Below are 15,115 nucleotides of genomic sequence, written 5' to 3'. Positions count from 1 at the left end.
TAAGGTGAGTTTTATCATTCCTTTATTTTACTCGATTTTCATAAACGTTTTGGGGAAATATGCGTATATAATACTATAGATACATACATATCAAAATAGCAAACGTGTAATTGTGTGTGATTAATCAAATCTACTTGTTGTGTGCTTATGTGTTATTGTATTGATTCACTTGACATATCCCCTTGGAGAGGGTTCTCATTCTCATTGACCATTGCCCGATTCGCTTGGCAACGGTCTTATTCTCATTATTTGCTCATAGTTGATTTACCAGCGCCCGATTCGCTTGGCAATGGTTTAATCGACAACTTACTTGCTTATGGTTTGATTTCATTGCCGCACTTATTACGTTTTGCTTATTTATCATATTAACATTATTTTGGTATCAAAACTTGGTGGTAAACTCACTCAACATGTTTGTTAACAAAACTCCATTTTCTACGCATATGCAGGTTGCTTGTATTGAAGATTGAAGTTGGACACGTAGACAAGACCTTAGGATATAATCAAGATAATCGTTATATGAACTCATATTTGTGTATTTGAATTGTTTTGTATATTTGAATAATGTGTGTAATATTTGTAAATAATTAATTAGATATTGTCACATTTTATATATGATAGTATCTTCGAGCTGTGAGCAATCGGATCACGCCCCGGCATTTCCGCCTTAGGTTGGGGTGTGACACGTTATTTGAACAAAATGAACAAGAAACGAACGAACAATAAACGTAAATCCACGTGTGTGTTATATTAACGATGAACGTTAACCATGAATATAACGAAATGGCGAAATAGCTCGGTTTAACGATAATGAATACAAACCTAAATAAAAATAACGAATGACACGTAAAAATACATGAAACGAACTTGAGATATAAAATTATGTATATATATATATATAAACAAAAACCGAAAATTCGAAATGGGTCGGGTTTTCAGGTTTGAAAAGTAACGAATGTTACAGATAGGCATGGGGGTGGCACGTCGAAAGTGTTCGTAATATTTTCTTATATTTTAATAGTTGAGGGGAAAATAGTCAGTTTGCCAAATCCCGAACCTTTTGATTATTTCAAAAAATGCCCTTAAAAACAAATTTGAAACCCAAATCATGTTTAAACTTTTAACTTTCATACTTTTGACATTTTAAAGTCAACACTTTGAACATATTACAAATTTGACAATAAATCTAATTTTGCATTCTCAAACTTTTAAAAATACTCAAAATTTTCATTTTTGACCCGTTACAAATTTTAATCTAAATGCAGTTAACGTGTACCAAACAATCTATTTACTAACTTTTTTGACCCATAAAATCAAATTTAAGTTCCACAAAAAACCCGAAACAATTTTCATTTAAGAAACATGATTTGTTATTGATTTTTGAAATTTACCAAGTATTTTGAAATATATAGTAAAATAGGGTTATGTTATAATAGGAAGTATAGTTTTTGTAGGAAGGATAAGAAGTAATCTTGTCCATTGATTTTGAACTTGGAGGGTTGAGATTAGTTTAGGGGGGAATCAAGTGTAAACACAAGGTAAAGGGCATAAAAGGAATAACACATTTGTTGACTTTCTCTCTCCACATGCAAAGCACATGCCAAATTCCCTCATCATTTTTAAACGTCCATAACTTTTTTTACGACGTTTTTATTGAAAAACAAATTCACCATAATAACGAGTGTCTTTTTATCTTTTATATGAGTACCATATTGTAATATAAAAATTAAAAAAAATTAACGGGTTTTTTACAAATTGTGTTTTTTACCAAATTGTGTTTTACAAAATTGTGTTATACAATAGTATTTTTCATTGTGTTTTTTTTTCATTGTGTTTTTTCCATTGTGTCATACAATTGTGTTTTTTATTGTGTTTTTATCATTGTGTTTTTTTTATAGTGTTTTTTTCCATTGTGTTTTTCATAGTGTTTTCCATTGTGTTTTTTCGGACTTATCCGGCGAGGTGGTAGCGGTGGGTGACGGTTGTGGTGGCGGTGGGAGGTGGAGTGGTGGTGGTTGTAGGAGATGAGTGAAGATGTAATTGGGTTTTATGTAAGTGAGTTTTTGAAATTAATATAAGTTGGTTTTGAGATTAAAGTAAGTGAGTTTTGATATTAAGGTGTTAGACTAAAATACCATTTCTAGCCTTGTTAGAAAAATCAAACTTCTTATTTGAACCTAACCCTAGTAAAATAATATGTTAATATTTATATTTATAAAAACATATAGATATTATATAAATATAGTGTAAAAGGAAAGTGAATCATTATTGATTTATTATTACATATATTAGAGTATATTAGTTTTGGAGGGAAAAAAATTGTATGAATTAACCAAAACATGACAAACGTCCACATTTATTTTGCTTTATTAGAATAGTTAGATTAGATTAGATTTTAAGCTAGATTAGGCTATAGATAAAGTATACTCTCTTTTCTTTTACTCGTCCTTCTTCCATATAAACAAAAAAAAAGGTTCCAGCCATCACTATTCGACTTGAACCACCGTTTACCACAGAAAACCTCAGCTTTTACTCTTCTTTCTACCCTTCAACGACTTTAAAGATGACAACGGAGGGTCAAAACTCTCTTAAACGACTCAGTCACAAACTAATACCGGAAAAGTTCTATTCGCTGAGGGCTGGCCGGAAGGTTAACTGACCCCACTGAACCCCCTCTAGCTCCGTCGATGCCGATGTTTATATAGTCAAGCCACCCTTGTATATAATATTGTTTAGATATACAAAGAATAGTGTACACCTATAAAGCTTCTTTTCTAGGTTTTGTATTCGTCATTGATCAAATATATATTCATATAATAACTTAGCATCATATATATTCTTATTAAAACTCAGAATCAGCCAAACCATGAACACTAAACTAGTCTGGTTTCCCTCCATCTAATTGTTCGGTTAACCACATTGTTAACTTATATTCACAACTGCGCATTCTGAATCAAACATATATTTACATGAAAAACCGATGCAGTCATTTATAATGCGACCTAATGCTGCATCCGCAATGGCATGATCAAGCTGATCAAGCATGCTCAACTCATTAATCCAATGCTATCATTCTTTCAACTTTGTAAAACTTCCATGGTGACCTCACAAATCTGCAACCAGAAACGGGCTTATCGTATGTGTGTTCTGCCAAACGACGATGCACCAATTTCACTCTGTATTCTGATTCACATGAATCAAGCACGTGTTAGTTACTCTTTAACTTCAAGATCACGTGATTAATATTATTACCTGATTTTTAGGTGAAGGAAACACGTTCCAGAATCTAAGTGTTTCATCTCCGGCTCCCGTCACAATTGTCTGCCAAACTCATTATGATTAAACTTATGACTATTAATCTCTAGACTTATAAAATTAAACTAACATGAAAACTTACCTGCCCGTCCGGTGAGATTGCAAGATAGAGAACTTTATATGTGTGACCAGTTAGAGTCGCAAGCTGCATTACCGATCATAGATTTTGGTATTAGATAGGTGCCATAAATTGTAGAGGGGCAATTTTGGTATTAACGCGTGAAAAAATGTTACCTTTGACATAGTAGGGTATCTCCAAACAACAATCTGGTTCTGGGAGTACCCGTGTGTGCTCACGAGTTCGTTGACATCTTTGACCAAACAAGATTACATACCTGCCATTTTAGCAATAGGTATGTGAAATGTCGAAACTACCCTCATAATAATGACATAAAAAGATAATCTTGTGAACCAAGATCAATATCATTTTGAAAGTCACCTGACTACCAGTATCGATGCAGCTCAAGTGAGAATTAGTGGTCGTGTTCCAAAACCGAATACATCGATCTGCAGTACCGCCACCAGAAGCCAGAAGCCCATTAAGATGTGGGGACCACGCAATTGCTTTCACAGCAGCTGTATGCTCACAGTACTTTAAAACGGGCTGAGTCGAATGTTGGTTCCAAACAAAAAGCTGCATAAAGAAATATTACAGAAAAGTGAAATTAATTATTTACACGAAAGAGATCAATATGATGAGTATATTGCTATGTCTGGCAGAATGGGCGGGTCGGTTGGGTAGTGTAACAGGTCATCAGAACGCGTTTGGGTGATAAAGGATTCGGGCCACAATGAGTCTTTTTTTTGAAAAAAATTGTGATTTTAGTTGGGGCTAGGAATACCATTGTTATTAAAATCTCCATGATAAAACCTTAGTTTTCTGAACTAAAATAGAAATTGAAACAAAAACAGATAATGGAAAGAAATTGTTTTAAATGGAAAATCAAAATCTAGTTAAACTTAAAAGAAAATAGTTTTATTTTAGAAATTAAAAAACACATAAATTGATTTACAGATACTTTAAGCTAGTAATTGAATATTACTAACTTACCTTGTTATCATTTCCACCCGATGCTAATTCCCGATTATCATAACACCACTTTAGTCCACATACCTACGATTTACAAGTAAAGATAAGAAATAAATCGCATGTATTGTATAAACAGATGTACGCTAACTATTAGTACACAAATAAGACTTGTTTTAGGAAAATGTAACCTCTGATTTATGACCACTAAGTTTACTAACAAAATCTTCTTGTGCACGAGGATCTCGTTGAAGGATACCTTTATCCCGACTCCCTGAAGATAACATAGATGAACTCCAAGCGAGTGCCCCAACATGTAATCTATGTCCTTCCATTGTTCTAATTCTCTTGCAACGAGAGGCGTCCCAAATCTAGATACTAGTGAAGTTGTTATTAACGCCACATAACACATAAATTAAATTATTGCATGTTAATTTAAATTATAAACAGAACAATACCATTAAAGTATGAACATTACCTGACTTTTCCATTATTAGTCCTGACAGCAATATGAGTTCCATGTTGTGCCCATCCAACCGAACACACACTATCATCGACACCCAAGTCACATAATTTGGTTACCTGCATTCGTTACAGTTCAAATATTAATAAAGAATGTAACACAGATTATAAAGTTTCAAAAATTTTAAACTTAAGTTTGAATTTACCTTGCTGCTACAAGCATTCCATAAATAAACACAGTTGCCCAATCCAACAGCTAACACATTGTAAGAAGACCAGTCAACGAGATTCAGATAGAAATCATCTTGCAGTGCTGGTGCATCCAAAATCTAAATCCCAGTTAACAAAAAGATGTAAATTAATCATCGAATTATCAAAATTAATCGAAAACAGTAACATAGAAACATAAATGATAACAAAAACATGTAAATTACCCATCAAAATAACAAAATTAGTCGATAATATTAACATACAGACACAAAAATTAACAAAAGCAGGTAAATTAGTTATCAAATTAACAAAACTAGTCAAAAATGCATTAACACAAAAAACATAAAAGATAACAATTAACAAAAGCCCGTAATTTAGCCATAAAATAACAAAATTAGTCATAACATACTAACATAAAAACGTAACAAAATAACAAAAACATGTAAATTAGTCATCATATTAACAAAATTAGTCTAAAATATTAACATGAAAACATAAAAATAACAAACGCATGTAAATTAGTCATAAAATTAACAAATAATTAGTCGAAAAATATTAACATATAAAAACATTAACAAAAACAAATTTAAAAACCAATCGACTGATCATCAAACCCAACCGGACACAACGAATGACAAGACTGACTAGTCTCACTCTTAAACCGAAATATATTCCGGTTAACCGACTTCCTATCCGGCGTAACGGGTGAACCCGCGAAACCCAGATCCGACCCGAACAATGCGGTTCTCAAAAGGGCAGTATAGGCAGCCGAGGACGAACCACCACCGGCGGACGGCGGAGGGGTAGAAATGTCAAAAAGGGCGAAATTGGAAGATGATCGGCAGGGGATGAATCGGTCGCTGTAGATAGTGCGTGATGGTGATGGGTGGTAATGATTGGATGATGATGATGTTGGGGTTTTGGGTTCGACTGAATTTGGGGTTGATGATGATTGATTGTTGGTGTTCATGGTGGATGGGTGATTGAAATGTGGGAGATGGGTGACGGTGGATTATTATTATTATTATTATTTATTTCCCGGGAATCAGAGTGACAGATTGGGTAATTTACCGCGGAAATTAATCAAACATCAATTAATAATTTAATGAAAGCACAAGCTCAAACAGCAATCCATAAAATAGCAATTCATTTATGGATTGTTGTTTGACTTTATTATTTTTATGGATTTTTGTTTGAGTTTTTTTTGGATTGTTGTTTGAGTTTGTACCTTCTTTGTGTATTATGTCGGTGATAATAAAAGCTGTAAGCAAACATGTTAATATTAGCATCAACACCGAACCTAAATCCACGTCGTCAAACGTGTTAACCGGTTCAGGTAAGTCCGAACTAATATTTCAATCTGGTGCTGGTTATGTTGGAGCAATGACCGAATTTCCATTTCACTGTTTAAATTATGGACTCCGTTTTCGCTGCCGTTAGCGGATACCGCGAATCCGAGAGATTCAAGCTCATCAAACTAATATCTCGATCTGGTGCTAGTTATGCTAGAGCAATGATTTCTTATACTGCACATCTACTACACAAGAATATTAAAACACCATTGTTAGTGTATATATATATATATATATATATATATATATAAACCGATAATTCTTTAATATACAAAAGATGATCAACTTAAAATACCCCCATCTAAATACAAAAATAATAATAAGCTTAAGTTTGGTGACAACGGATATGTGTTGAAGTGAAGACAACTACGGTTGGTGGTGGTGGCCGACGGTCAAGGCAATTGGAGTTTAAAGAAATCGAAGAGTTAGATTCGAGATGTCGATAACGAAAGCAGCTAAGAAATTGAAAGTTTGTTTGGCAATGTCAGTTTTCCCAAGTAAGCCTTGTAATTGATTCAAGATGCCTATCCAATAAATTGAAAGTTCGTTTCGCAATATCAATTTTCCCAAATAAGTCATGCAACCGAACGCCCTTTGCCGAATTTCGAATAATAAAATATTATTGTTAAATAAATAATAATAATAATAATAATAATAATCATAAATAACAATAATAATAAAAAAGAAAAGAAAAGAAAAAAAAACATAATAAGACAAAACTGATGTCTTTTTCTAGAAAACAGAAAAACCCACAAACATAACCAGCACCCGTTTGATATAATATAATATAATATTATATTATATAATATAACATAACATAATATAATAATAATATTATGTTATGTTATATTATATTTTATTATATTATACACTTTAAGAACGTGCCTCCGAACGTGTTGTGTCGACGCCTGACACTCTCATCTGAATCTCTAGCGTACACCAGGTACCTAATAATAATAATATTTTAATACTGATAATAATATAAAAATTAATATTTTAATAATAATCATAATATTAAAATAATAACAACATAATTATATATTTAAAATAATATTATTTTAATAACAATAATATTTTAATAAAAACAATAATAATACTTTAATAACAATAATATTTTAATAATAATATTAATATTTTAATAGTAATACTATAATAAAAAATTTTAACAATAACGATAATAGTTCGAAAACCTGGTTCAAATTTGGGAGGCCCGGCAAGTTAGGGTTACCGTAAAACTGTTCAGGCTGACTATGATAACCGATTTAATTCTAACTAAACATTATGTAGTGGCGTGTTGAATGAAAAATATTAGGTCTCATATAGGTGGTGTCTATATAGCAGGCATGATATAGTATAACGGCCGATGCCTAGACAGATTTCAAATTGTTATCATAACGGAACCTAAATTACAATTAAATATAGTTTAGTTTTTCAAAAGTCCCTATAAAGTATAAACCGTCTCTCTTGATCTCACATAACAAAACAAACCAGTCACCAAATCTCTGTCCTAACATGTACAACTACCGATTTCATACTAAACAAAGATAAAACGAAACCTGGTTCAAGTCGGGTAACCACGACGTGCCAGACTGATCGTTAGTGGTGTAACCCGGCTCCTCCTCGTCCAACTCCGGCGTAACCCGGCTCCTCCTCGTTCGACTCCGGAAATAAATGGTTGAACCCCAACATTTACATATACCAAAAATTGTGTTGTTGTGTTGTTGGTTGAATGAAGATGGTGAGGATGAGGGTGATGTAAAAAAAGAAAAAGAAAAGAGAAAGAGAAAGGATGGAGAGGGAGCCGTGCTCCAATAATATAAAAAACCCAATACGCCGCGTATAGTGCTATACGTGGCGTATTAGGGTACGATATGACAACCGAGCCCAGCTTTTGTTGGCTAGGACATCAAATCGTATCCTAATACGCCGCGTATAACCTCATACGCAGCGTTTTAGGTGGGTGTTCATAGTAGGACCCTTAAAGAATTTATTAGTTAATTAATTCAAGTTGCACTCATAAATATAAAATGTGATTAGATCGAGATTCTCCAAATGTGACTTAAAAATAGTTCATATGGCCAATTAAAAACACCCCAAGAACATTTCTCTAAGCACACCCAAAAAGGATTAAAGGATGTTCTTTCACAAAAGGCCCAAGAGTTTGTGCAATCTAGTCCACCTGCGAATAAAACATCAATTCTTCCAAACAAAGTTATCTTGACGTGATTTCCTATAATTTCCTCTTTTTAGAATCTTAAACTAACACCTTCTAAATTAATTAAGTAATCCCGAAAGATGACAAATTTGCCGTCTTGATGGTTGATACTAAATAAATCAAACTTATCACATGAACCAAACATTAATCCAAAACAATATTACAATTTCTGTGCACTTTCCACTTTTGTTAATGTGAATCCAAAAACAACCTATTAACTATTAAGCATATATATTAATCTAACAATTAACCAAAACAAAACAATCATATTGTCCAAAAAACAGCACATTATATTATGCAACTTCCTCTTAATTAATACCAACCCACCAAACTGTTATTTATTCATTAACCTCCTCTTATTCCTAAGAACAGCAAACAACACTTGTTCTTTCTTGTTACATATTCAATGATCAAGCAAGACACTTTCTTCTTACCTTATTTTCCTCCCAGCACTGACCCAAATCAAGAAACCATGTTTGGAGACCCGGGTACAAACCCGGCCTCTGATCCAATCTCGGATTGTTTAGAGGATTCGGTATCTTCTTACATACCATCTTTTCTTGATGACCCATTTGGATCCAATCCTATGATCGATGATCGTTGGTGGGTCCTGCCTCAAGATCTTGATCAAGAAATCTTTAGTGGTAGTACCATTACCACAAGCACAAATACAACGATAACCACCAATACACCGTCTGATTATCTCATATTTTCGGATCAGTCGAAACAGCTAACTACCGATATATCCAAGAAACGAAAAGCACCATCAACGGTACAAGCTAAGAAGCCCGTAAACAGAAGGGGTCAAGGGAAGTCGACAAAGGATGGTTGTAATAATGATATCAGAAGCGGGAGGTGGGTAGAGCAGTTGTTGAACCCGTGTGCCGCTGCTATCAGTGCTGGAAACGTATCACGTGTCCGGCACCTGCTTGTCGTCCTCCGCGAGCTCGCTTCGCCCGCGGGGGACGCCAATTACAGACTGGCGGCACACGGGTTACAAGCTCTAACCCATCATCTATCCGCTACCAAACACCGCCCTGGCAGGGCGGTGGAACCAAAAATGGTCCCAACACCACATAATTTCTCCACCGCAGAACCAAAATTCTTCAAGCAATCTCTCATCAACTTTAATGAGATTAACCCATGGTTCACCATCCCGAACAATATCGCCAACGGATCCATCCTACAGGTGTTGTCGGACCTTGACCGAGGGTCAGGCGATATTAACCTTCACATTCTCGATATCGGGGTCTCTCACGGTTTTCAATGGCCGACGCTTCTAGAAGCATTGAGTCGGCGGCTAGGTGGGCCACCACCGTTAGTTAGACTGACGGTGGTGACCCCAACCCCCGAGAACACCCAGATTCCCTTTGCTAACAGCCCACCCGGTTACAATTCCATCTCAAACATCCTCCGATCTGCAAATCAGTACAAGATAAATCTACACATCAACACACTTGACAACTGCCCTTTACAAAGCCTTAATTCCCATGTCATCAAATCATCAGCAGAAGAAATCTTGATCATCTGCGCTCAGTTTCGACTCAACAACCTAAACCATAATAATAATCCAGACAGCAGAACAGAGTTCTTGAAGATAATGCGAAATCTTGAACCAAAAGGAGTGATCTTGAACGACAATAACGTCGAATGCAGTTGTAACAGTTGCAGTAGCTTCGAGACAGGGTTTGCGAGAAAGGTGGATAGTTTATGGAGTTTTTTGGATTCAACAAGCGTGGCATTTAAAACAGGAGATACGGAAGAAAGAAAGATGATGGAAGGTGAGGCTTCGAAGGCGTTGATGAGCATGTGTATTATGAATGACCCGAAAGAAAAGTGGGCGGAAAGGATGATCGGTGTTGGGTTTGTTGGCGATGGTTTCCGGGAAGATGTGATGGACGGAGCTCGGGCGCTGTTGAAGAAGTATGACAGCAATTGGCAACTGAGAGCTGATGAGAAGGATAAATGCTTGGGTTTATGGTGGAAAGGCCAACCTGTTTCATTTTGCTCTCTATGGAAAATAGATGCAGAAACTATTAATATCAACAAATAAGTCTAAATTTGCAGCATTTGTATCAGTTTTGATATGCTTTATGTTTCTTGTTTCAAGTTTAACACAAACAACCAGAAAGAATTGTTGGTCAACTATATGAGATTAAAATGGGTATGAATATTGTAGACTAAAAGAAAACATTATATTTGTTGCTACCATTAATGTAGTGTTTTTGGACACAAAACAGTCAAGAGAATAAAAGGTTCTTCTATAATCACATTTCACAAATAAGAATTAACAATCTAAATAACATTCACCTGACACCATAATTCTGTACAACCTTCACCCTGTCTTCTGTATTTACACTAAAATCATTATCCCAATTTGTAAATTAAACCCCTATCAATCATCTTCATCTTAAACTTCTCCAACTAACCCTGTAACCAGCAGTTCTTTGCCTGCTTGTCGCAGGTTGCCCAATCTCGTACATTCGTTGAATTTCTTCCCTATACTCCGTTAACGATCTGTCGAGTATCTTGGGACCGAGTTCCACTACATCCCCCATTCTCAACTTGCAGTTAATATCATTCACCAGTTCACAGTTTACTTTCAGCATTACTTCTTTCACTGGAAACCCATAACCTACAACGTCCTTCACGGTTGAATTTGCAGGAAATTCTTGCACCGACATCTGCCAAGTGCCAACAATGTTTCCCAATTACTTTTGCATTCAACGGATAAAAAGAATTCATTTACAGACCAATTGTTGGATTTGTAAATTACCTTGTTATTCTGAATCACAATGACAAACACGGGTCCGTCAGATCCGCAAGAAGGTTTATAAGAATGTGAGCAATCTTCGGAATGGAAAGGGAATTTGCAAGGTGGTTTCATGACATCCGTGTAGCCAATGGATGATTGATCTTTCATCATTGTCTCACACTGCCAAGTCACCACCCAACGGGCCCATTCAACCATTTGTAGCACAAATGAAGAATGCATGCAATCTCCTTCTTTGTATCTCCAATGAGCTGCAAATCCAAACTCTGCCTGAGAGTGCATTTCTTTTGTTCTGATTTGAACTTCAAATGGGACCAGTCCCTCCATTACTACTGTGTGCAGTGATCGATACCTACATATTAAAGAACAAATAGTTTAATATAAAATTAAACAATAATAATAACATATTGGAGGATAATGTGACAACATACCCATTACACTTGGGCTGTTTTATGTAGTCCTTGGATTTTCCAGGTACTACAGGCCATAAACCATGAACAAGGTCTAATGCTTTATAGCAGTCTTCTACATTTTCCACAATCAGCCGTAGCCCATGGATATCATGGATTTCATCCATACTTAATTTTTTCCTGCACCAAATGTATACAATGTCAAGAATGAACAATAGTAAAACTTTTAGAAATTAAATACCAAAATGGATGCAATATTAATATGTTAGTATGTTACTACTAAGTGAATTCTAAATGGATTTTTCATAGTTCCCCAAAACAAGGGCTTGTTAACCCAAATATTAGCATACATAGAATATACCGAACCACACAATCACAACAAATGCCAAGGACAAACTGCACTAAAGAGAAACAAAGTTTACAATTTCTCTCTATTTAAGCAACCAACGCTAAATTAGGCGTAAAATAGAAATCGACTTACACTATACTACCTATTTGATAGTCAGGTTTCATTTTATTTCCATTTATAGCAATCATTGACTTGTTCAACCGCTAGCAAGATGTTTTTTGCTGATTTCTTAAAACTACTGCCACGTAAATGGCAAGTAGCATCTGGTTTTTACATTAAAATAACTACTTTTTACAACATTTTATCTTCAAAAGAAAAAAGTAAACTGTACAGAATTTTTTTAATAGAAGCATTTTTTGCATATATAGTGGCTGGTATGACATAAAAAAAGTCAACAGAGTTAAAATGAGGTTGATTCATGGTTGCCAAAGTCGGTAATGAATTGTAACTTGATTTCGATTTTACACTAGCTTAAAAGCAAATTGGTTTCTATTTCATGCAGTTTGCCTAAAAGTAAAAAAGAAAATGCATCCCCTAATAAGAATAAAATATGCTGGTATAAAGTTCACTGCTGGTAAATTTTGACTAGGAAGAACAAGTTTCCAAAATATACAAGCCATATGCCATACAACTAGCATGTAAAACTAATTTTGCACCAGAAGTGAAATTTGAATAACGAAATATGGTGTGGGAAAGATACGTACTTTAGCATCTTGCAATGAATGCTATACAAGCTTTTGTGCCGCCCGTATAGAACATGATAAGAAATAGATCCATCCTTAAGGGCTTGCTCAAACTTTTGAGCAGCAGAGGTGACCATTTCATCATTAAAAGACTTCATAAGTTGGGAAGATAAATCTTCGTACTGGTTTGGGTTGATATATTTAAAACAAAGATTTTCTAACTGTTCCTTCCAACTAACAATTCCTAAACGGTTTGCTAAAGGAGCAAATATCTCCATAGTCTCCTTTGCAAACCTATACTGTTTAAACAAAGGTAAAGCATCCAGTGTCATCATGTTATGCAACCTGTCAGCCAATTTTATAAGCACAGCTCTAGCATCCGCCATTGCAAGAAACATTGTGTGCAGACGATCTGCCTCATTTGACTCAACTCGGACACCTGTAAATATCCCCAGCCATATAACTCAAAACCTATATACATGCAAATATAATAACGATCCAACGATAAAACAATCTTACCCCTTCAACAAGATCAGCAACCCTGCGGCCGAATGTTTGAAGAATATACTCATAGTTCATAAAAGAATCATCAAGTGTATCATGTAAAAGCCCTGCAGAAACCACGGTTGCATCTGCGCCTATTGTCGCTAGCAAACACGCGGTTTCTACACAATGCTGCAAATACGGATCGCCACTAGCTCGCATCTAAACATCAATACCACAATATAACATTAATTAAACTACAATATGATAATGATAATGATAATAATAATAATAATAATAATAATAATACAACAGCAACCTGTCCTTTATGAGCTCTAGCAGCTTCATAAAAAGCCTTAACAACCAATTCATCATTAAAAATATTATGTTTCAACTGAGCTGCAAACAACATATGCTCAGAATTCGGTTCTTTCAAACCACTATCATCCATAACAAATGTAAGTTCCTCCGCTAAGTTAAAACCCGACCGAACCCCCGACGAATAATCGACACACGAATACGAGCTCAACGCGTGCGTCACCACACCTTTAAACGACCGTCTACGGTCTCGTTCAGGCGAAAACGAAAACCTCATCGACGGCGAACCACCTCCTATTGAAACCGGACCCTGGATCACCGAAACCGGACTCTGGTGCAAATGATCTCGTTTCAAATATGATCCGAATGACGTCAGGTCGTCGTTATTAGCTCTGAATGACGTCACCTCGTCGTAGGATGACGAGAAGAGCGACGACAGGCCGCCGACGGTAGGTTTTTGCGACGGTGAAGAGGTGGCGGTTAAATCGAAATCGTAGTGTGAATTGATCGGACTTGCGTATAGTGATATCGTTGGAACCGCCATGGTTGATTGCTAAATCCTAGGGTTTGAATTGGGATCATATAAGGGTGAAATTAGGTTAATTGAATGAGGAAAACAAACGGAATCTGGATAAATGGATGAATTTGAATATGAATAAGATGAATTTAGAGTATTGAATTGAAGTATGTATGTATGTATGTATGTATTTATTTATATTTACAATTGGATTTGTTGATATGATATGATGAAGAAGGTCAAAGTCAAATAAACGAAGAATGGGGGTTACCAGATTTTTATTAGACAAATTTCTTCAAATGGTTTCACCATTTAGCAAATTTGGTTCTTAAATTTTAAAATTTTCCAACGTTTAAAAGCGCCATTTAGCAAATTTGGTTCTTAAATTTTAAAATTTTCCAACGTTTAAAAGCGGGTTAGGTTTGGGTTGACACGTTAACCTGTTTAAAGATTTAAAAGGTTTTTATAATTAAACTTTTGTTTTGCTCATGTTTTTCATTTTTTTAAGAGTAAAGTATCATTTTCGTCTTTATGGTTTGTCAAATAATACGAATTCAGTCCAAAAAGTTTATTTTTTGCATATGGACAATCGATGTTCCCAATTCTTGCCAATCACATCCAAATCACTAACCCCGTTAAATTTAATCGTTAAGTCAGGGGTAGACATGTCTTTTCACTCTTTTTTTATTATATGAGTAAAGTGCCAAAATCGTCCCTGAGGTTTGGTCATATTTGCGAATTTCGTCCAAAATTATTTTTATTTTTTTGCAATTAGACCCTCGATTTTTCCCAATCGTTACCAATTTCGTCCAAATTATTAACTCGGTCTAAATCCAACATTAACTCAGGGGTGTTACTGTTATGTTACATGTTTGTTTACGTTATTATTATTATTATTATGTGTTGTTCGATGGCATATATAACATCTTACGATTCCTATATTTGAATCCAATATAGTATCCTTTTGTTTATTCTTCTTTATTTTTAGTCATATACAGGGT

General features: G+C 35.0%; 2 protein-coding genes and 1 pseudogene across 2 annotated transcripts; 1 reads left to right on the top strand and 2 right to left on the bottom strand.

Annotated features, from left to right (window-relative positions):
• Positions 1-2,843: 2,843 nt before the first annotated feature.
• LOC143589341 (B-type cell cycle switch protein ccs52A-like) lies at positions 2,844-5,984 on the bottom strand (annotated as a pseudogene).
• Positions 5,985-8,987: 3,003 nt separating this feature from the next.
• Positions 8,988-10,634, top strand: LOC143589332 (protein NODULATION SIGNALING PATHWAY 1-like). The gene has a single exon (XM_077070126.1). It carries the CDS (start codon positions 8,988-8,990, stop codon positions 10,632-10,634), a length of 1,647 nt encoding a protein of 548 aa, XP_076926241.1.
• Positions 10,635-10,851: 217 nt separating this feature from the next.
• On the bottom strand, positions 10,852-14,143 carry LOC143590058 (putative GTP diphosphokinase RSH2, chloroplastic). Its single transcript, XM_077070654.1, has 6 exons — positions 13,599-14,143; positions 13,300-13,501; positions 12,818-13,259; positions 11,786-11,944; positions 11,358-11,706; positions 10,852-11,265 (listed from the first exon to the last, which is right to left on the bottom strand). Exons 1-6 carry the CDS (start codon positions 14,139-14,141, stop codon positions 10,987-10,989), a joined length of 1,974 nt encoding a protein of 657 aa, XP_076926769.1. The 5' UTR covers positions 14,142-14,143; the 3' UTR covers positions 10,852-10,986.
• Positions 14,144-15,115: the final 972 nt, after the last annotated feature.

The sequence above is a fragment of the Bidens hawaiensis genome, unplaced genomic scaffold (assembly GCF_021521415.1).
Source record: "Bidens hawaiensis isolate Kalapana, Puna unplaced genomic scaffold, B.hawaiensis_p1.1 tig00001597_1, whole genome shotgun sequence".
NCBI lineage: Eukaryota > Viridiplantae > Streptophyta > Magnoliopsida > Asterales > Asteraceae > Bidens > Bidens hawaiensis.
Note: the sequence above shows the minus strand (reverse complement) of the source record. Positions and strands in the feature narration are given on the sequence as shown.